Here is a 21,885-nt window from a genome sequence, read left to right as displayed (position 1 = left end):
TTCTGGGAGACACTAATATGTTGTGACACTACAGGTGAATGGGGTAAAATAATTAAATAATAGATATCACCATGAAACTTTCTCAGTTGATTACTCATGTTAAACTAAGAAAAAAATGTATTGAAAGTTTTTTATATTTTAATGTTTGTTAAAATATAATGTAAATATGCAAATTAGGCCTTATCTCATAAAAAATGCACTAATTTGCATACATTTAAAAAAAAACTAAATCAGATTGTCTGATAAAGCCAGGCTCAAAATATTTTTTTTTTCGTTTTGTTGTCATATGAGATAGGAAAAGAATAGACGGGCTCTGGTTGAGTTTAACAGCCCCACTACTCTGATGCAGCTTAAATTTGTGTTATGACACGTGGTACGGAAGTGACTGTCTGGCATAAAGGCGTCTGGCCCTGCCTACTTCTGAACGCTGCTCCAATCGCATACGTTTATTGATGATGACGGGTTTTCGTTCAAAAAAGTAGAGGGATGTTACTTTGAACCAGCTAGCTGAATTTCCACTAACGTTAGCAGAACGCCATGTAAGTAATATTACTCATTTTAGATGTAAGTTTAAATCGAACTACGCAATAACAAAAAAGCAGAATGAATGTGTCTGTCTGTTAATTTCGCCTTGTCGATTCTTTCAGTGAAATCGTGAGGTTAGCTTGTTGCCGTAATAGCTAGCTAATAGCTGACTTGGTGGTGGTGTAGCCTATATTTGGCTTGGCTTGATATTTAACGTTTCTCACCTGCAGTAACGTTAAAAACATGGCAGGAGAATCAAACCCAGTCTCCCTCCTTCAAGAAAAACAGTGAGTTCGGTTTGGGGTGTCATAGCTTGCCAACAATTACAGCTAAATTAGCAGTAGTGCTACTGGTTAACGAATCTGTTGTAAATCTTTCTTTCTCGGCAGAACATTTGAGTTGGAACTACGCATGTACGACGGAGATGACCCTCTTGATGTTTGGGATAGGTAGCAGCTAACATTAACAGAAAATTCATGACAACATCGCTAATGTATCGCTTAACCTAACATTACCGTTCACCTCTCTTTGACTGTTTCAGATACATAAAGTGGATTGAACACACGTACGCAAAGAGTGACAAAAACCTTTGTGCAGTTCTCGAGAGGGCAGTACAAAAGTTCGTGGATGACAAAAAGTTTTATGATGATCCACGGTATGTGGATATGTGGATCAAATTGGTAAGTGACTCAGGTTGCACAACTTGAGTTGAGACATAGTCATGTGCATTTGAATCAAGTGCCATGTGCATTTGAATCGATTATCTAAAAATCCATGAACTTATCAATCAGTATCTGGGTTGGTTGGTTTGTCAGTTCCCTGATAAAAGGAATATGTTAGATACATTAAAATGCATATATGACATAATTGTATAAAGATGAAACGTTTTTATTTTTGTTTTTGTTGTGCTTTAGGCCCAAAATAGTACACAGCCCTTGAATATGTTCAACTACATGCAGACAGAAGGCATCGGGGTGCAGCAGGCAGCCTTGTACACAGCCTGGTCAAATGCACTGGAAAAGCAGGGGGACCAACAGCAGGCAGACATCATCTTTTTGGAGGGCCTGAAGTGTGGAGCCAGACCGCTGGATGAACTACAGAGACACTACCGGTAGACATCTCAAAACACAGAGCTCTGCAGAATGGCTTAACGGTGCTTACACACAGTTGAGTTCCGTCAACGCATGTCAGTGGGTGTTCCCGACAATCGGGGGGTGTAGCCTACTATGCGAATGCCTTGAAGTAGGCCTATAACAGTAATTTGATTGGCTGGTGCCTTGCGTTGCTCTCCGTCAGTGCAGCAAAAGTTGAACTTTTCGACGAGGGCGATGGCAGCAACGCAACATAATGGACCCACAATTCAGTTCGGTAACGGATGGCGTAAGCCCATGTAAAGTGAACGAGCCAGCACTGCACTGCACGTGTGTGTAAGCACCGTTAGTGCAATTATGTGTGCAGCTGCAGTCTTTTTCAAAAGTGAGTAAAGTCTTAAGTGTTGCTCATCCAGGAACACACGTTCTGGTCCAAATATTGTAGTGTGTGTGTGCAGTATACAGTGTGTTTGTTTTTTGTTGTTGTTGTTTTAAGGATGACACGCAAATTCGTGAAGTGTTCCATTTATGGGGTAGCCGTGGCCTACTGGTTAGCGCTTCAGACTTGTAACCGGAGGGTTGCCGGTTCGAACCCCGACCAGTAGGCACGGCTGAAGTGCCCTTGAGCAAGGCACCTAACCCCTCACTGCTCCCCAAGCGCCGCGGTTGTAGCAGGCAGCTCACTGCGTCGAGATTAGTGTGTGCTTCACCTCACTGTGTGTTCATTGTGTGCTGAGTGTGTTTCACTAATTCACGGATTGGGATAAATGCAGAGACCAAATTTCCCTCACGGGATCAAAAGAGTATATATACTTATATTTATACTTAATGTGTTTTCTTGTTGACCTCCTCAGAGCTTTTCAGAGTCGTCTGTCGGACCAGGCTGTCGGACATGGGGCAGATGTGACCCAGGAGAGGCAGGACTTAGAGCCTCAGCTGCCATCCTCAGTGGGCCGGAGGACTCGACGGAACCGCAGGGTGCTTGCGTCTGTGAATGGAGAGGAAGGATCCGTAGCTGGTATGTGTCTCTTCTCACTCACTCTCTCTTCTCACTTTCTCTCTACATCTCTCTCACTGTCTCTATACCTCTCTCTCTATATATATATACCTCTCTCTACCCCTCTCTCTCTCTCTCTCTCTCTCTCTCTCTCTCTCTCTCTCTCTCTCTCTCTCTCTCTACCTCTCTCTACCTCTCTCTTCCTCTCTCTGACTTTGTCTACCCTACCTTGCGCTTGTGTCTGAACTGAAGTATCAACCAATTTGCAGGTTTCAGTTTGCGTGTCCAAAAAAAAAGAACATCCTAGTCTATACACAGTCAATAAAAGTTATTTGTGCAGTATGTATTTGCATAACTCACTACATACCTAGACATACATATCTAAACATTTACTTTTCATATGCGCTCTTGCATTGTTAAAGCTGGCTTTCTCCAGCAAGCTTGAAGTGCTCTCAATTAAAAAGTGGTTCACATTAAAAATGAATTTAAAAAGTGCCAACATGGATTCTTTACAGGAAATTCGAGCACAACAGTTTACCAGTCGTCCACTTCAGGCCTTGGACAAAGCTTGTCTGTCTTTGACGAGAGCCATGCCGGGTCCGTCGAGCCCGCTGTCGTTGAGGCCAAAGAGAACCTGTTTATGTCACAAAGAACAGACAAGAGGGTTTGTAATCTGACCACACTTATCACCTCACTACACACACTTGTTTAAGCATTACATATGTTATTTTGAGGATAATGTTTTTTAAAGGATCAGAATAATGTTAAACAGACAAAAAGACAGTTTTGAAACACTGTGCTTGCCTTGGAGAAACACAACAAAAGTAACTTTGATCATCAATCATCCAAAAATTAGACCCTAGGTTGTTATATACCGAATTTCCTCTTTAATCCCACCTACCACTCAAATTTGTATACACAAATCTCCTTTGAAAGGTCTGGATTTTTCACTCAATGTATATGTGTGTGTTTGTTATTTCCATCACCCCTGGGTTTTTTACTCGGTGTATTGTTGTGTGTCATTTCCTTGACGCCAGACATTGCAGGTGTTTTCCTCTGCCAATGTGAACCCTTTGAGTGAGCCAGAAACTACCCAAACCCAGAACCTGGTGGGACCCCCTCACGCCTCAAATGAGTAAGTGGCAGTATGGGTTTGGGATGTGGTGGTGTGGTGTGTTTATAGCATGACTGTATAGTGATGGTGTGGTTACTTTTACCAGAAATGGTGTGTGTGGATGGTGTGTTACTTTTACCAGAAAAGTGAATAGTAGCCTTCTAATGTAGATTTAATTCCTTTTTGAGTTTTCCAGATTATACGGCCAGTTTTTATTTATGTATTTATTTACATATGTATGTATTTACATTACATAGGTCAGAGGTTTTTATTTATGTATTTATTTTCTTGATGTAATTTTGTCAGTTAACTCACCTTGGCCAATCCTCTCCTCCCCTCTCAGCCCTAGTGCCCCATTGGCCGCAGAACAGGACCCTTTGGCCAATCAGAGCGAGGATCAGCCGGGGGTCCAGGTCATGTACTGCAAGGAGCTGCTGATGAGGGGTCCAACAGAGTTCTGCTTTGAGGAGCTCAGGGCTGAGCGCTACTTCGCAAGCATACGCCAAAAGCTACAAGGTACAGCCTGTTGTCCGACACTTAGCCCAGGTCCTACACATTCCACCATCTCCATCCCCTCATCTGTGAAACATCGTCTCCACCCTTCCTCAGATACATATGGCATTCAACATGCAAAATGTTTGTTGTGACACCTGTGTGGACCTGTCCGCTACTCAGCAGTGTTCATTTAAGCAGTAAGCCCCGAGAGGCTGTAGGTTATGCTGATTCTACAACAGCTAAGGGGTGTTGTTAGGCACAACGCGCTAGCGGAGTACATAGAGTACAACGGAGTTACATAAAGTAAAGGCAAAGCAACGAGAAATGTAACGATTTGATCAATGGTTTGATTTGATCAAACTGATAGTTTCGGTCTTTGACTGTGATTGGCGGAATCGCTTTCGATGCCGTTGTAAAATGCAGCATTAACATACACCTTGACCACATTTCGTTCTATATTACTGCGCTACCATAACTTGATACAAAAGTTAAAGTAGCTGCGTCTCGACATTGCTTGGCAACCATTCAGATAGAGGAAATATATTTATTGGCAGAAGAATGATTATCTATGAATAAATTGTTACATGTCTTGTTGCTGTGCCTTTACTTTATGAAACTTTGCCAGGTATTTATTGTGGTTTTAGAAGAAATCCTGCACACTGTCCATGCCGCATGCAAACATTTATTTGTATATAACACAACGTTTCAGTCTCAGACCTTCATCAGGTAAATTTATTGTAACAGTTTTAGAAAAGCAATAAGCCACTCGAGTCCGTAGGTTACACTGATTTTACAACAGCTAAGTGATGGCGCGTCGTGCCTAACAACGCCCCTTAGCTGTTGTAAAATCAGTGTAACCAACGACCTCTCGGGGCTTTTTGCTTAATTATCAGTGGCTTCCTGTGTTTTCCTGTATACACGATTGTCTACATATACTCATCAGGATTCATCATCTGTTTATTCCTCCAAACACTGCAGTGTTGATATGAACTCACCTGCATGTGTTACTAACACTGGTGTTTACATGTGCTCACTACTGTTCACCTGCATTTGTCGGTGGCTTGGTATGTTTGCCCATACACACCTGTGTTTACCTGTGCTCACTACTGTTCACCTGTGCAGAGAAGCAGATGTACCTGAGCAAAGAGAAAGAGAGGCTGAGGCAGCAGATCGAGCAGAAGATGCAGGTCAAGTCCACTCTGCCTCGGGTAAGGAAGGAAACCTACACCCTGTTTAGGGCTGGGCACCAAACGTTGATGCTTTTATGGCACCGACCAAAAGGCTCCGATCCTATTGGGTATCGAAAAATTTATTATATTTCGATGCCAAATTCCGATACCTAAAGAAAGAAATCTTTGTGTCTGTTAGCTAATAAACACTTGAGATCAAAAGTAACGTTAACGTAACGTTGCACAGGTCACACAGAAGGAGGGTTGAAATGAAGGATCTTTGAACATCACTTTACCAAGAGATAAGGCTTCTCCCTTTTGATTTTGAAAACTCTCTTGCCTCCAATCATGACAACTACGACATCATCAACACCACGATAAATGATTTCTGGGCGAAATTGTGTCCTTTTGTCTCCCAATAGCTGGCCACCGATTAGCTAATTATGCTAGCTATTTATATCTCGTCTCCACATAGAGTTGCCAGTGTGGCTTAATCCACAGACATCACTCTCTGTTTCGTGGCACCTGCATTGTTATGCTAAAGTTGCCAATTGTGGTTAAACTCATGACATGCTTCTGTCTTACAGGAAAATTGTCAAGACAAATGCAAACCCTTTATGGTTTACAATGAATCTACTAATCCTTCCACGGAGTAAGTCAACTACAAAATTTGTACTGTGCCATGCGCCTTTGTATGTGTGTGATCTAGTGATATTATTATTATTATTATTATTATTTTTTATTTATTTATTTTTGTTCAGTCTCATGATGTATTCTTAAAAGTGTTTCAGTACCCTTGACTGTATGCATTTGAGAGTGTTATTTCTCTTTCCGGTGTAGACCTGCGTCCGCTGCAGTCGTCCAGCCCAAACCCTTTGCTGTGTTCAACGAGAATGTTGCGAGAGGCCTGCCTCACGAGATGTACGTCTCCTCATTTTGCCCTTCTCTTGTTTCTTACAGATGTCCATTGCTATAACCTGTCCTGTTCTTTCAGATCGGATAACAGAAAAAACCTGTTACCTGTTCATGAATTGAATTACTTGTCTCAGTTGGTCCCCATATTAGGAAGTCATGGGAAAGGGAAAAAAACGTGGACCATGTCTTGTATTTACAAATATGGACTGTTTTTTGCTTTCAAATGTGTGTGAACATAAGGGCTGTGTTTCATATCTTCATCTATCTGCCTTAACAAGAAATGTGTCAAAGCAGTCAAGTTGTAGGAATGTGGTCAGTCACTGCGGACTGAAGATTCAGACAACCTGAATGACCCTGTATATGCCTCTATTTCTGGTCATGTGACGCAGGTTAAGCGCTCTTGCAGTGGCTCCATCCAAGCACAATTCTCTGAAGCTGCCCGTGCCCCACCTGAGGCCCCGAGGCTCCCAATCCTACCCGCCCACAGAGAAGGTACACGCTGCACGCTCCCCCTGAAGGGGGCCGCACACCAGCGTCAACACTTTCGACGTTCGCTTACTTCGATTCCATTGTTTTCCATACTTCCCCGCACACCAGCACCGAATCCTTGACCGCTGTTGTCGGTGCCGCCCAGTAAAATCCATTGTTAATTGAATGCTTGCCAGTTCAGTGCCGGTGTGCGGGAGCAAAGGACAGAATGTGTCGGCACACCCATGTCGATGATGGAGTGCGACAGGGGTCTAGACATGTTTCAGAGCGGTCTGCTATGACTTAAACCTGCAGTTGGCAAGATTTTTTTTTTTTTATCATATTCACTGAAACCGACACTATGCTCCGACAGAACAACATAAATCAGCCGGTTTTAGAAAAAACTTGCACTTCTACCTCCACCTAGAGCCTCTTATTTTTTTTGCAAAAATCTACAGCTCACGGTTCTTCTGGTTCAATCAGAGCAGGGCTGTGTGAGATCTGACTGTCAATCACAGTCTGGTGCAGTCTTATCTGGGGTGCACTGACGAGCACAAACTCAATGAGAGGGTGCTTGGTGGTAGTGGGGGAGAGGCATGAGCGTTGTAAACATTAAACATTTTGGCTAAGTCCCCTCAATCTGTCAGACTTGTTGTAATTGATGCTTTGGAAAAAAAGCGTTAGCCACATTTATAAGTACATAAACAGTGTCTTAGCCATCAAATAAACTGCAAGTATGACATTTTTGTAGATGCTAGTTGGGACAGAAGCACAATAAATGTGTACACACTGAAGTACATAGCCTTGGACTGTTCTGAGTCTGTGGCCTCTAAATGACCCGAGTTGTCTCTACAGGACTGTACAGACCGGTCCCTGTCGCAGGCTGAGGAGGCAATCATCAACAGCCACCGCAACAAAACCCTGAGCATCAGCCCCGATGACACATGCGACTTTGCCCGCGCCGCCATGCTGGCGTCCACTCCCTTCGGTGGGGTCAGAGGTCAGAGTGGCAGTGTGACGGGCGACGGGGCTGTGACCGAGGTGGTGCGTGGGATCCCTACAGAGTCCTGCCCTGACACCACGCCACAAACACCAGCTGAGCCCACACAGGCCAACAAACTCAGGTGCCACACGAGTCTCAAACTCCGTCTTTACTGGAGCTTTCAACTCCAAAATGCATCTACGTATTTGTATTTACTTTGATTTCTATAGTAGATTGATTTGAAGTAGGGCTGCACGGTTTGGAGAAAATATCTAATTGTGATTTTTCTGATAGATTTGTGATTGATTTGCTAGTCAGACCCGGGTCAGCCCCCCCCCCCACACACACACACACACACACACACACACACACACACACGCAAATGCGATTAGATTAACCATTGGAACAGAGTTGCATGAACAATTGCAGCCTTTGCAATTAGATAATTGTATTAGTTCAAAATTCGATTAAAGATCAATTGATTGTGCAGCCCTATTTTTAAGTGTTCTTGTGACCCAAATGGTTGAGCAAATAACATTTTTTTAACATGCTTGTGTGTGTGTGTGTGTGTGTGTGTGTGTGTGTGTGTGTGTAGCCCTATTCTGGAAGTGAGTCAAGAGTGGCGTTCAGTATCGGCCGTGGCTCGGCACACTCATCATTCTGCTGGCTCAGCCTCCGTCGTCTTGCCGGCTGTCCCAGACGAGGGAGAAGAGGACATGGACCAGGAGATGACGGCTCCCCTTGGTGGTCAGCCTCCTTTCTCTCCTTTAATCTAACCCAGCTCCATCTGATCAGCCACTCAGGGCACCGCACTGCTTTAACACCTTTCCCTCTCGGCTTACTCCCATTGTACTCTCATGGAATCTAACTGTCAGATGAAACCCGTCCTCTGATGCTCTGTTAGCACATAATTATGCATGGCCATGCCAAATTTTGACTTCTTATGATCAAAAAAAATTTTTTTTGTTTGTTTTTATTTACATCGCAATGTATTGTATTTTGTCATCTCCAGGAGGAAACTTATTTCTATTGGTCAAATACAAATTCACTATAACCCACCCCTTCATTTTTTCTTCAACCTTTTTTCCTTGTGTGCAGAAGACCAACCTTCCGATCCATTCAGTTTGGAAGTGAGAAGGCGACTGCTGCACAAAATAGGCCTCCGCACCCTCCCTGACCTACACCCAGAGCCTGGTCTTCTGCCCAGCTCTATCCTAGGCCTGCGTCTGGGTAAAACACACACACACACACACACACACACACACACACACACACAAACGGGTGTTCAGATTTGCTAACCAGTTTGTCTTGTCGTGATGCCCTCTACTGATGCTCCCGTATATATATCCTGGATGTATTGTGTTTGAAGGTGATGAAGTGCTGTCCTGTCTGATGAAGATGCCCGGGCTCGAGAACCACTACGTCCTTCCCCCAGAGGAAGACTTTGTGGTGCTTAAGGTAGGACACTACAGCACATAGACCAGGCCATGTTATTTCATAAGCCGTAGGGCTGCTCGATTGTGGCAAAATCATAATAATATTGAATTCACGATTGTTTAACATGATTAGTCAAGGGTTTTGGAAACAACATCCATTTTCTAAACTAAAAATTTACAGTAAATTAAATTGAATTTTGGAAAAGAAATGTAATTTAACTGAAAAAAAAAATGTTTTGAATGCATTGAAAACAAATATAATGTAAAGCAAAGGGATGGGCTGCAAAAAGTAATCCAGCAAAATATTCATTATATTTATGTTGTTTTCATAATAATTGGGAGTCATAATTGATGATTAATCTATGAATTTGATTAATTGCACAGCCCTTAAAAGTTGTTTTAAATATGAGTCATGTAGGCATCATATGTTTACTTTCTTCAAAAAAAGCATCTGCTTGTATCGCAGGGATTGAACTTCTCAGGCACTGAATTCAGGCATGGACCAGGATGTTTTAATAAAAAATTAAAAAAAAGATAATTATTTATAAAAGCGTTGACAATTTCTGAACTTCATGCACAAACATTTCCCTTCCTTTAAGCCTTGTGTATTGTAAAATGTTACGCTGATGTGTGTATCTGATGTAAGGACTAACTATCGCTGGTGGAGTTACAAACTGACCCTGGTTGTGCCTTCCACATAGGTGGACCGAAGCCCGGTGCCTTGGGATTTCTACATCTGCTCTCAGCTTAAGGCCCGTCTCCCAGCAAACACAGAGGAACATTTCCTGAACCAGAGCAGCTGTTTCCTGTTCGAGGATGGCTGTGTCACAATCTGGAGGGTCCCCAGAGACACCACATTAGCTGTGAGCAGCAGGGATCATAGTAGAGCAGAGCAGCAATCATAAATATTGTTATATTTATTATTATCCTGCGATTATCGACTCCATATATTACAGCAAGCTGTTTAATTACATTAAATGGCAAGGGCACATGGTCTTAAAGTTCTTTCAGTAGTAATGTAGTAGTAATAGTAATACTTGTAGTAGGAGTAGTAATAACACCTTTATTTCATGGTGCCTTTCAAAGCACCCAAGGTTGCTTTGCATAAAGTAAAGTCTATAAAACACACACACACACAGTACTCCTTCCTGTTTGATCTGAACTCCATTGCAGGAGTGGACGGCGGACAGGGATAACAAGCAGCTGGTGGCCTACCTGGCGCTTCGACTGGTGGAGATGGTCATACGCATGCACACCTGTCACCTGGTGCACGGAGCCCTCTGCCCACACTCACTCATCTACTATCCCAGGTACCAGCGAACCCCCCCAACCCAATTCCCCCCCCCCCGAAGCCAGTTAGTGATCGGTTGGCCATACGTTCGAATTTAGGCCGGACATATGGATTTTAAAAGCCCTGTCCGGCGCAGCCTCAAGCCGGACGCTCATTTGTCCTCCTTTTTGGAGTTGCGCTTGGCATCTAGAATCTTTGCTCGGACGCAGCATCGTTTCACAAACTATGGACACGAACACTGCTGGTCAAATTATGCGCAGTGCTTCTGTCACTCGTCTGATAATTTGCTGCGCAATTTTTGAAGGAACCACGGACTGACAGAAAAAGAAAACAAACGTTTTCGCAATCAGGAGGAAATACTGTACATGTTAAGTTGATCTGTTTGCATCTTTCCTGCGTGTGTTGCTGGCCTAGCCTAGAGAAGAACATATCTGTCTAAGTTATAATACCTATAATATCTGTCAGCAGCTTGCTTGCCAGCGTTTCCCAGTAGGCCTACTTCGCAAAAGCTGTGAAATATAACCGCATCATTTTTGAATGTCGGCGACTGGCTTCTGGCTACATAAAAAAAAAACGTGCGCTCATAATACGTGCGTGCTTGAGATGAAACCAGCAGTTTTCAGCAGGATCATGCGAGGAGGACCTGTCTCTTAATTAATTTAAAACAAGTCAAAGGTTTTACAATGTTTCAGTCAAGCTTTGGTTGGTTTAGATACAACTGGTATGCAAAATGTAAAGTAGTGGATTAACTTTAATTTGCTGTGCTGCATATGGGATAATAGATGCACATAGTAAATTATATAAAGTAGGCCTATTAAAATATTTAACCTGATATGCATATGGGCCTATTTTTGGGATTTTGCCCGAAATTGCACAGCGTCTATTGTAATAGCTCCTGTGTCCTCATACTGTGACCTATCATCAAATGCCTGGTATCCCCTGAAAGCTGAGACCTTGTAGAATTTTTAGAAACTGTCAGAATGACTCTGTTATGTACTGTCAAGGTGCTACAGTAGCTGGAATATTGCTTTTTCTTTCAGGCGGTTATGTAAATCCCTGGAAATGGCCACATTTCAGATGTGAAAGTCCCTAAAAGGGCCACTGAAACACATCAGAGGCCCACTCCCAGGTGTTGTGAAGATAAATATCTAAGGAAATGTTTGTACAATGAAGTATGACTCCTTTAGAGACATTTTTGTGTGGAAATGCTCAGCTGGTTCAACCTCCACGTTCTTCTTCTTTGCCTGTCTTTTCGGCATGTTTTCTGCTTTCTTCTTCTTCAAAAGATCCAAATGATCCTTGAATTTACCCTTGGGGATCAATAAAGTATCTATCTATCTATCTAACTGTAAAAATTGCGACTGTATTCCTCTGACGAGCCGGTCGGTGGTGGGGGCATTTGGAAACGTGACTAGTGATACAAATTGTAGGTTTTAGCCGTTCGGGATGGGTTTCATTCAGTCGACACGGATCTCAAATGAATCCTGAGGCTCATGGCTTTCCAATGGTGTATGCCATGACTGTAGCTAGCACAATGACTCCTCTACGATATACTTTACATTGAGATTAGTGATTGAACGAGTGATTTGGGTCGATACCGACCCTGTGCTATGCAGAAATAGCTTAGTCTAACTTGGAAACAAATATTGAAGGGTATCCAGTCCAGTGCACATGTCTTTGGCAAGTAGCCTAGGGGGCTACTTACAGACACAGGTGAAGAACAATCAGCCTCAGCCAGTAAGCACAACCAAATATGTACAGCCAGCTTCAAAAGCAAGCAGCCCAGACCCTAAAATTGGGCATTTATAGCTGTGAAGGTAATTCACACACAATTATTTTCTTTTGCCAAAATATATTTGGTAACTTCTGACATCCAAAATGGGGGTTAAAATTAAAAAAACTATTGCATAAAAGTTTTAAGTTGTCGTATATATCTTTTTGCCGTGGTATAGTCTTAATTTTTGCATTTAGATGTCTTGAAAAGGTCTTAAAAGTCTTTAAATTTGCACTTGGAAAATGTGCAGATACCTGATTAGTTTGTTTGTCTGACTCTTTATGGAATTCGATCATGTGCAAATAGCTCTTACTGTTCACTATTAATTATGTTTTCACCACAAACCTTTTCATGTTTATTTTTTTATGCTTTGATAGAACTTTTTAACAATGTGTATAACTATGTTCTTTGAGCCTATGTATAAATAATTCACATATTCATTCAATAATTCAAATCAGTCATGACTGCAGTTAGTCTGATATCTGTAATGTTTTTTGTTAAAGCCTGTGCATTAACTGTCTCTATTCTAAACCTTCAGCCCTACCGAATCTGATCCTGAGCATGCTGTCGTCATGGCGATAGATTTCTCCAGCTCATTGGATCTGCAGCTCCAGATGGACACACAGACAGTTGGTTCCCTTAGCAACGCTGCTGACTACATCATTAAAGGGCTTCTCTCCCCCACCTCCTCCCCCTACCAGGTAGTACACACACACACACACACACACACACACACACACACACACACACACACACACACACACACACACTTCCCCCCTACAAGGTACACCCACACCCCAAACATACCCACACACCCATGTCCCACCGCCAAATCCAAATCCCAACCCATGTTTTCCCCCATCCCAAACCCTCACTTATCATTGCTTACACACATGTCCCAGCCCAAACCCACACACCTTCAATCCCATCCATCCCTTCACCTACACCCATATTTTGCCTTATACCCCTTCCTATCCTAAACTCTCTTCATCTCTTCACTTTAGCTGGACCTGCTGGGTGTAGCTGAGACTGTTCACCAGATGCTCTTTAAGAGATGCCTGGATGTGGTCAAGACCGAGGCAGGGTGGAGCCTGGCAGAGTCAGCAGAGACCAGGTTGGTGGGGTTTACCTGTAGCCTGTCTTTGAGCTTCATCTCCACTGGTATCAAGACACAAAAAAAGGGAAAGGGGGTGGGAGGGTTAAGAATGCAGTGTTTCCCACAGAATTGGATTCAATTTGTGGCGGTAGCTTACTTTGACAACCGGGGGGGGGGGGGGTTGTGTATTAAGATCGTCTTGGTAGTGTATAGGGTCTAATTGAGTGCCTGTCACTAAGGTGTTTGAGGGAACCCTTGCAATTGTAACACAGTTGAAAGGCTGCTGATGTGTGGATGCAATTCATAACGTTTTCTACATAGTTAAAATAAAGCTTCGTACTTCTCCTTGGGACAAGCACTTTTGAATTTTGGAAAACACTTTTCCATTTACATCGGGATTTTGCAAACATTCAGTGTCAGAGTCAATAAAATGAGCCCTTAAACGAAATTGACAAGCAGCTGTAAGTATGTAGGCTAAGCATGCTACATTCGACATCCAAACAGTATTCTAACGTTAGCTTTGAGATACTGCTTGATTTCATAACTTAACTTAGTTTAGTCTCTTCAATGTTGCCTGCTATGTTGTGATAAGACCTTAGCAGAAATCACTTCAATGCAGCAGTTTTGAACAAATTTGCGTAGCATGGTCACGATGCTAAGCGGATTTAATAGCAATTTAGCCAGATGTCTTCTATGCAATGCTTCTATGTGGCAACAACAATCCTTCAACAATCATGAATATTTTGTTAAATGCACATGCAGAGGAGTGGGGCAGCGGGCTACGCGAGAGGGCGGGGTAAGGAAAGGCTGAGTGCGTAAAAAGCGCAGCTCAATGCCAATGCAAGGATTTGACCTTATATTTAATTTAAAATAAATTAAACATAGAATATTCATCTGTGGCGGCCGATTTTTATTTCGTGGCGCCACGCCACAGATTAGTCAATGTATGGGAAACACTGGAATGACAATGTATAGATTGTAGTCTGTTTGTTGTTAGGGCTGGGCAGTATGGCAGATACGTTGTGAAGGCTTAAATTGTCTTTAACCAATTGCCATAATTTCTCGGTATATCACTTTTGGTATATGAGTTTTGAAACAAAAAATGACCCATGTGACTTGAGTTGTGAAGGCTCATTATTTGCCCTTCTCTAGGGTTGCTGTATTGTTACTGTATTTACCTTTACCCCTATTGCCCTGCCCCAGGCTACACACACAGGTGTAGTAGTTATCTATGCTGGTAATTGGGGTTTGAGTGAGCACGTGGATAAATCTGCATTTAACAAAATGTTATGAGCCTCACATCACATTCTGTATGTATCTGTCATATTATGGGTAATCCAAACACTCTGACTCAACTGTGTGTTTTGATATATGTTTGCAGTGGAGGACCACTCCATTCTGTCTGGCACAAGTTCTTCCAAAAGATTCTAAACAGTGGTGAGAGGAGTACAATGACAGTGTTGACCGAACTACGGGAGGACTTGACAGACTACAAAGAAAATGTTGTTCTGACTCTTGTTCTGACTGTAATATAACTAGATCAGTTTTGACATTTTATAATTAAAAATGCTAATGTTAGACACCTGAGGAAATGTTTGTCTCTTCAAATAAAAAGAAAATATTTTTTTTCTAATTCCAAAGTCATCTTAGTGTTTTACATGAGATCATAGAACACCCCAAAAGAGAAGTGCATGGTGAAAAATTTGAGTGTAAGATAGGAATACGCTTTGCGTTGTGATAAAAATACACTTTGCGCTGCGTTTTAGATAGCCAAGATTGCTCCCTAAGAGTTGAAGGCAGACATAAGATTGGCCTTGGATGAGGGGCTAATTTAATACAGCATGCTAAAAATATTTCACAACTTTAAATAAAAGAGGTAATACAGTGACACAAATTGCCACATGGGGGCAGCATGTGTACACTATTTTCTGACTGTCTATGATTGCATTGAAATAACGCCTACTACAGAAGCCCTGGAACATTTCAACATTAAGTGTTTTCTGTGAATGTCACAGTCCCCAGGCGTAAGATGCAGGAAATTATATTTGAAATTCATGTTGTCACATGTCGAACAAGTGAAGACTACCACAGGCCTGAGAAAACTACATGGTTTTTTTTTTCATAAAGAAAAGGGCTGTTTAACTGATCACAACAGAGCTCTGATTACTAATACAACATAGTTTACAGATGAATTGCTCTTGACCTTTCACTCTACAGCAGTAGTCACTTTTAAGCATTATGCTAATTTTGAGTTTTCAGTGCATCTCATTCCTTAAGGCTGGACATACACATCACTGGGACAGAGTAGCACCTACAGTGCAACCGGAAAGTTTTCAGACCCTTTCAAGTTTTCCACATTTTGTTATGTTTCAGGCTGATCTTAAAATGGATCCAATTAATTTTTTCTCATCAATACACACAATGCCCCAATACTCCACAAAAAGCAGGTGTATAGTGTTTTGTAAAATGTATAAAAAAATAAAAGACTGAAATATTCCATTTACATAAGTATTCATAGTATTTACATCAGTAAACCTGGGGACCCAACTTTAAAAATACCGACCTCTGAAAAAAGTGTTCATGGGATCAACTTGGAAAGCAGAGATGCTTGATTAGATTCCATCTGTGCCTAAATTAATTATTAGGAGAGGCACACATCTGTCTATATAAAGTCTCATAGTTGATGGTGTATGTCAGAGTGAAAACCAAGCAACAAGGTCGAGAGAATTGTCCACAGACCTGCGAGATAGGGTTGTGTGAAGGGACAGATCTGGGAAGGAAACAAGAAAATGTCTGCATAATTGAAAGTGGCCAAGAACACGGTAGCCTCCATCATTCTCAAATGGAATAGTTTGAACCAACCAACAGTCTTCCTAGATCTGACCGCTCAGCCAAACTGAGTAATCCGGAGGGGAAGAAGAGCCTTGGTCAGACAGGTAACCAAGGACCCAATGGTCACTATGAATGAGATCCAGAGTTCCTTTGGGAAGATGAGGGAAGCTTAAAGAAGGACAACCATCAGTGCAGCTCAGTGTTTGGTTTCTTCCATGGAAATTGTGGCCAAATAGTTCAGTCTTCAAACCAGATGATTTTACTTCTCATGGTCTAAGAGTTGTTCAGGTGATTTTTGGCAAACTCCCAGCAAAAAATGGCTTCCGTTTGGCCCCTTTATCACAAAGGTCATCACCTGTGGATCTACGGCCCTCAAAATGGACACGGTGCTCCCCTCAGCAGTACAGACATGGCATTCTCCCAGCACTGACACAGCACGCTCCTCGGCAGTACTGACACGGCGCTCCCCCAAAACAGCACTGACAAGTCGCTCCCCCATTACTGATATGGTGTTCCCTCAAACCAGACACAGCATTACCCCATGTACACCCCAACAGCTGCGGCACAGATGGCCCTTCACCACAGACAAGGCGCACCATGACATCACAAGTTGTTTTTTGTTTTTTTAGTTCTAGTCTGTAGTGTTTTTAGACAGGTGTGGCACAGAATCGCCAAGAACAAACCATATCAGTACAATAATAAAAAAAAACAGTACTAGAAATGCTTCCAATGTGACCAAAATGCTAATGAATACCTCAGCTACAGGGGGTTTGAATCCACATCTATGTTTTCTTCAGCCGTTCTGCTGAGTTTAAAGTGTGAGCCGTCGCTAATGTGGTGCTGCTGCATGCCGTGCTCCTCTGAAAAGGGCCCTTTCTCAATCTTGCGCCATGTAGCCTTCACCACCTGGTGAGACACTAAAGAAACAGAGTGATTGCAGAGCCAGCTCTAAAAAATGCATCCTATTCCTTGAGTCTTGAGTTTCCCAGAAGACAAGAATACACTCAACAACTCATAACGGGTGTACTAGGAAAGTATTTCAGCTATGGACTTGTTTGCTACGACCATGGTAAATGGTAAATGGACTGCATTTACAGTATAGCGTTTTTCTACTCCTCTGAGCACTCAAAGCGTTTTCCAATTTCGTGCCTCACATTCACCCCAGGCGCGCGGGAACCTATTTTTGACCAGGGGTGCTGAATAACAAAAATAATGGATGTCCGACGATTCCCCACCCCCCCGGACATGTTTAGGGTTTTGACTGCTAAATAGCCTACGTCATTTTAGTGCGGGTGATAGCGAGAGGTTTTAGAAAAGTCCTGGGCAGCCACAAATTCCAATGTTCCGCGACAGCACTCCGAGTCCACTGCGCCCACCCTAACCCCCACAGAAGCGCTAGCTTTAGCACCTGCCCTTTTGCCCCTTTGATGTCCAAGTGCCCTTTTGACAAGACTCGTTTTTACTTTTTAACATTTGTAATACTTCCGCTAGTTCCAAGGTGAATATTCGCTAAAATGTCTCATTAATAGTTTGTGAAATTAGACATTTACAAAAATAACAATTTTCTGTGTTAATTGAAATGCCTTGCGGCCACCAATCCGTGACGTCATACATTCAGTGAACTCTCAGAAGGTGCACGCAGGTACAGTGCTGCTGGAGACGTTTGGGAGCACGGTAAGGTCACTGGCAGTTAGCCTATCTGAACATGCAATAGTATTCAGCTTAGAGATAGAGAATAAAATGTTTAAAGTTGTTTCATGTTAAATGAAGTAGGCTATCAAACCCGTTTTAATCATGTCATGGTCCATCCATTTCAATAACATGGCAGCTTCGAAAATCTAAGGCTGAACGTTCATAACATATTCTCTTTAGGTTAGTAGACCTAGTTCATAAAACAGAGTAGGCAAACCTTTTCTAAATCGTCATAAGCCGACGACATAGGCTACTGTAGTTGTTTTACTAACCCAACTCCACACGTCGTTCTCTGTTTACAGTAGGCTACATTAGGCGTCATTTCACTCAGTGGCCACACGCACAGCACGTGAATCTGCAAGACACCAGCTTGCTAATGGTGGTAGTTCACTGTGATAAACATTAAAATTATAGCCTGACAAGCCAGACTAGGCAATAACATATTTGCTGCCGCTAGGGTGCGTCTAGAATTCTAGGCTATTAAAATTAGCTTTGAATTTAATCAATAAGATGTAGCCTTATAGCCTATGATCTCTGTGTAGACAATAGCCTAATGAAAACTGAAAAGACCTATCTGTCTGTGCCCTGGCTACAGAAGGCCTACAGTACATGCACTCCTATTGAATGTTCAGAACCAAGGAGAGAAAAATGTGTTACAGCTCTGTCTGCTATTTACACCCATTCTTCTTGATACATAATGAATAAATAGGAACATTTATAAAATGTTTATCAGTACATTAGACTACTTTGCAAATTGCTAAACCATATAATAGCCTGTCCCACTATCATCATTGAAATAGCATAATGCTAGAATTTAAATGCAAAAAAAAAAAAAGAAATGTCCAGCTCAGGTTCAGATGATTAAAGCTTTATAGGCTAGGCAATGTAAAACTTAAGTTCCAGTTTACACCATTCAAATTGTGTGTAACTTTTCTAGCTTTCGTATGCATTATGTTCTATAAAACATGATATTATATTCTGCAGTGCAAAGATGCCCACTAAAGACAAGTTTTAAATAAAGTTAACAAGTTTTCTGAAAATTTTGTTCCATGTGCCCTTTTTTTTAAATTTGAGCCCCTGCCCCTTCAAAGGTCTCTGCACGCCCCTGCTAATAATCAGGCTGCAATGATCTTGCAAATAATTTCTGAATAGCCTAAAGTGTGTCGTCTCCACAGCAAGTATGTGTCCTAATAATTTATATCTTAGCGACTAGGATAGTGAAATGATTTCACTAGCTATGCATTTATTATTTTTGCAAAACTATAAAACACAATTAAAGTTTCTTTCAGCTTATCCATGGTTTTTTTGAATGTGTAAATCGCATAGAATATGTAGGCCTATATCAACCGTAGGTCTACACACTTGATCGCTTTTACATAGATGAAACCACGCTACGGTTCTTACAGTAGGCTGTAAGACTCACGTTCACGTTGATCTCTATAACTGTTAATTTTTAGTAGCCTATATTCGAACCTATCCATAACCCTTTTTTGCTATTTGACTCATCATTTCACATACAAAAATATAAATAATGTCAGACAGCGAATTAGTAATTATTTAAAAATATATATAATATTTTTTAAAAATCTATCTCCTGCCAGCAGGGGGTGCTGCAGCACCGTCAGCACCCCCCTTCCCGCGCCCTTGATTCACCCATTCACACACACACAAACACTAATGGTGTTTATGATCCAATCAGTAACATATCAGAAATATAGAAAAGATATGTAACAGAATAATAGAAAAGAATCAGTCATTCCTCTTTGTTGCTGTGGGCGTTTATGATCCCATGCAAGGGGCAAACCTGCACATCAGCAGTTTGGGGCTCAGTGGTTGAATCCCGATCTCATCCCTACGAACCCTCAAAGACATCTGTTGATAAGTGATCAAGTTTGAGAGGGTGTAAGCGTTTAAAATGCTATTGACAGGAATGGGAGGGCACCGGTGACCTATCATTAAATTGAAAAAATAAATAAATAAAAATCAACCAAAAATCATGCCAAACTCCACAATCAACCAAGATGCTCTCCTATCATTCTTCTGTGGGAAACTGAAAAGAGAAGAGGAGGGAGAAAATAGACTGCTTATACAGGATGGTTTTCAGGTTTACTGATAGCAGGAGCAGGGAAAAGAGAGGTCACACTCCCAGCAAAGATTTTCCTCAGCATCAGCTTTAATAAGCCTCCTGTCCGGAGAAGCTGTTATCTTCACCCTCCCAAGGGCATTCTGGCAAAACAATCTTTGCACCCTCCCCCGTGGCTTCTGGGATTTCAGGAGGACTCCAAACTAGTGTGTGTGGCTTTGCTTGATTATTTGATTGCACAGATAGTTCAAACCAGGGAAACCTGGGCACACTGGGAGAGAAATTTGACCCTGGACTTGCCTGCTACAACTAGCCCAAGGATGGATGAGGGTTGGGGGTTATGAATGCATAATTAATGTAAGATGTATGTGTGTGAGTGTGTGTGTGTGGGGGGGGGGGGGGAGGGGCTAATATAATAACTACTGATCCATCTCATGTCCTTTCTCTTCTGTCTCATGTTCTCCTCTTGCACTCAGCAGGCACTGCTGTTTACTTTCTCTGCTTCTTACTCCTCTCCCCTCCTCACCCCTCCCCTCCTCTCTTCTCCTCACCTTTTCTCTCCTCCCAGTTTTCATGGTTGACATATTCTTTAGGCTTACAGTCCCTTTAAAGATCATTAGACTTAGTACCCTTGTTCTTGCTGGTAATGATGTTGTATAGACAGATGATTGGATATACCGGTATCCCCCTAAAGGACAAAAATACTGCCAAAATACAAATAATCAGGGGAGACACACATGAACCATGTCACCTTCTGCCTTTTTCTCCCTCCTGTTTCCATATCTGTCTCTCTGTTTTCTTTGCCATTGGTGAGCTTCTTCCAGTCTCTTCTTCCTTCTTCTGTCTCACTAGTGTTCCTCTCACCCCATCAGAGGTGCGTTTAAATTCCGTTTGCCTTGAGTTTTTGGCAAACAATCGCAAACAGTCTGCGGACTGCAGAGGTGGTTCTCTGCGAACAAACAGTGGAACTGGACCTGAGCTTGATGAAGGTAACAATGCAATTACTGTTACAATTAAATGTTAACACCAAATCGTTCAAATTTAACTATTCAAAGAAAACATGTTCACCACGAATGTTGGTGAACACACCACATTTGAACACACCTTAGGTTCTTCAGCTCTCCTTCCATTATGTTTAATCAAAAGGATCAAATAAAAATGAGAGCTCACGAGGCAAGAAACCAAGACACGTTCCTTTCATTCTTCTACACAGAGAAACTTTAAACAGGCTTTTGCTTCAGAGCAGTCAGTAGCCACACACGGACAGTTTTTTTGTCATTCGATTGAAAAATGTGTGCCGTTTGTTAACATGGGGCACGTTCTATTCTGGTCAGGTCCTCTCAAGCGCTTTAGCTTTTATCTTTGATCGGAAAAGCCACTGTTGCCTACTTTTCCTTGAGAAGATACAGCAGGCAATCTGATTGACCGTATACAGTGCTGTTCAATTGGAATAGGAACCTCTTTCATTACGATTAAAATTCTGATCGGATCAGCAATTTTTTTTCCGATTGAGGTGTTTATATGCGATTTATATCCGATTTATTCAATTTCTAATCAGATTAAAAGTGTCCATGTAAATGTGTCTAGTGCTGAAGAGTGGAGAAGAGGCAGGGAGGGGACAGTGCTGTAAAGAGATGAAGGAGAGGGAGGAGAGGGCTGGGAGATGAACACACTAAAAAACTAAAAACATAAATCACACCAGAATCAACCAAGAAGCTCTCATCTCGTTCTTCTACACATGGAGCTGGTAAAGCAGCTTGTGCTTTACATCAGAATGTGTTGAACAGAAGAGGTGAGAGGAGAGGAGAGGGTTGGCAGGAGATGAACCCACTGGCACAGTACAAAGCTCACACCAGAATCAACCAAGATGCTCATCTCTCATTCCTCTCTGTATTGGGAAACTAAAGCAGATCTGGAAAGAGAGG

At 42.1% G+C, this 21,885-nt stretch overlaps 1 protein-coding gene across 1 annotated transcript; it reads left to right on the top strand.

The window, feature by feature from the left end:
- The first annotated feature begins 468 nt into the window (after positions 1–468).
- On the top strand, positions 469–15,029 carry bub1ba (BUB1 mitotic checkpoint serine/threonine kinase Ba). Its single transcript, XM_076272857.1, has 22 exons — positions 469–539; positions 756–812; positions 915–974; positions 1,067–1,205; positions 1,440–1,636; positions 2,471–2,634; positions 3,129–3,277; positions 3,651–3,748; positions 4,071–4,243; positions 5,345–5,430; positions 5,979–6,043; positions 6,232–6,312; positions 6,696–6,798; positions 7,630–7,898; positions 8,352–8,503; positions 8,855–8,986; positions 9,126–9,214; positions 9,894–10,055; positions 10,366–10,502; positions 12,796–12,958; positions 13,262–13,371; positions 14,735–15,029. The coding sequence occupies exons 2-22, from the start codon at positions 769–771 to the stop codon at positions 14,886–14,888; spliced, it is 2,727 nt and encodes a 908-aa protein (XP_076128972.1). The 5' UTR covers positions 469–539; positions 756–768; the 3' UTR covers positions 14,889–15,029.
- The last annotated feature ends 6,856 nt before the right edge of the window (positions 15,030–21,885 follow it).

The sequence above is a fragment of the Alosa pseudoharengus genome, unplaced genomic scaffold (genome assembly GCF_046254945.1).
Source record: "Alosa pseudoharengus isolate Yale_2024_CS ecotype anadromous, Long Island Sound unplaced genomic scaffold, YU_APseudo_1.1 YU_APseudo_1.1_scf_7, whole genome shotgun sequence".
Classification (NCBI taxonomy): domain Eukaryota; kingdom Metazoa; phylum Chordata; class Actinopteri; order Clupeiformes; family Clupeidae; genus Alosa; species Alosa pseudoharengus.
The sequence above is the reverse complement of the archived record's forward strand: the minus strand, read 5'-3'. Positions and strand labels throughout refer to the sequence as shown.

Bases quoted from the DNA above. Each gene is read 5' to 3' on its own strand.
- bub1ba (XM_076272857.1), top strand. From the start codon at position 769: ATGGCAGGAGAATCAAACCCAGTCTCCCTCCTTCAAGAAAAACA. The intron at 975-1,066 runs GTAGCAGCTAAC...TGACTGTTTCAG, and splicing joins CCTCTTGATGTTTGGGATAG to ATACATAAAGTGGATTGAAC. The intron at 6,799-7,629 runs GTACACGCTGCA...TTGTCTCTACAG, and splicing joins CCTACCCGCCCACAGAGAAG to GACTGTACAGACCGGTCCCT.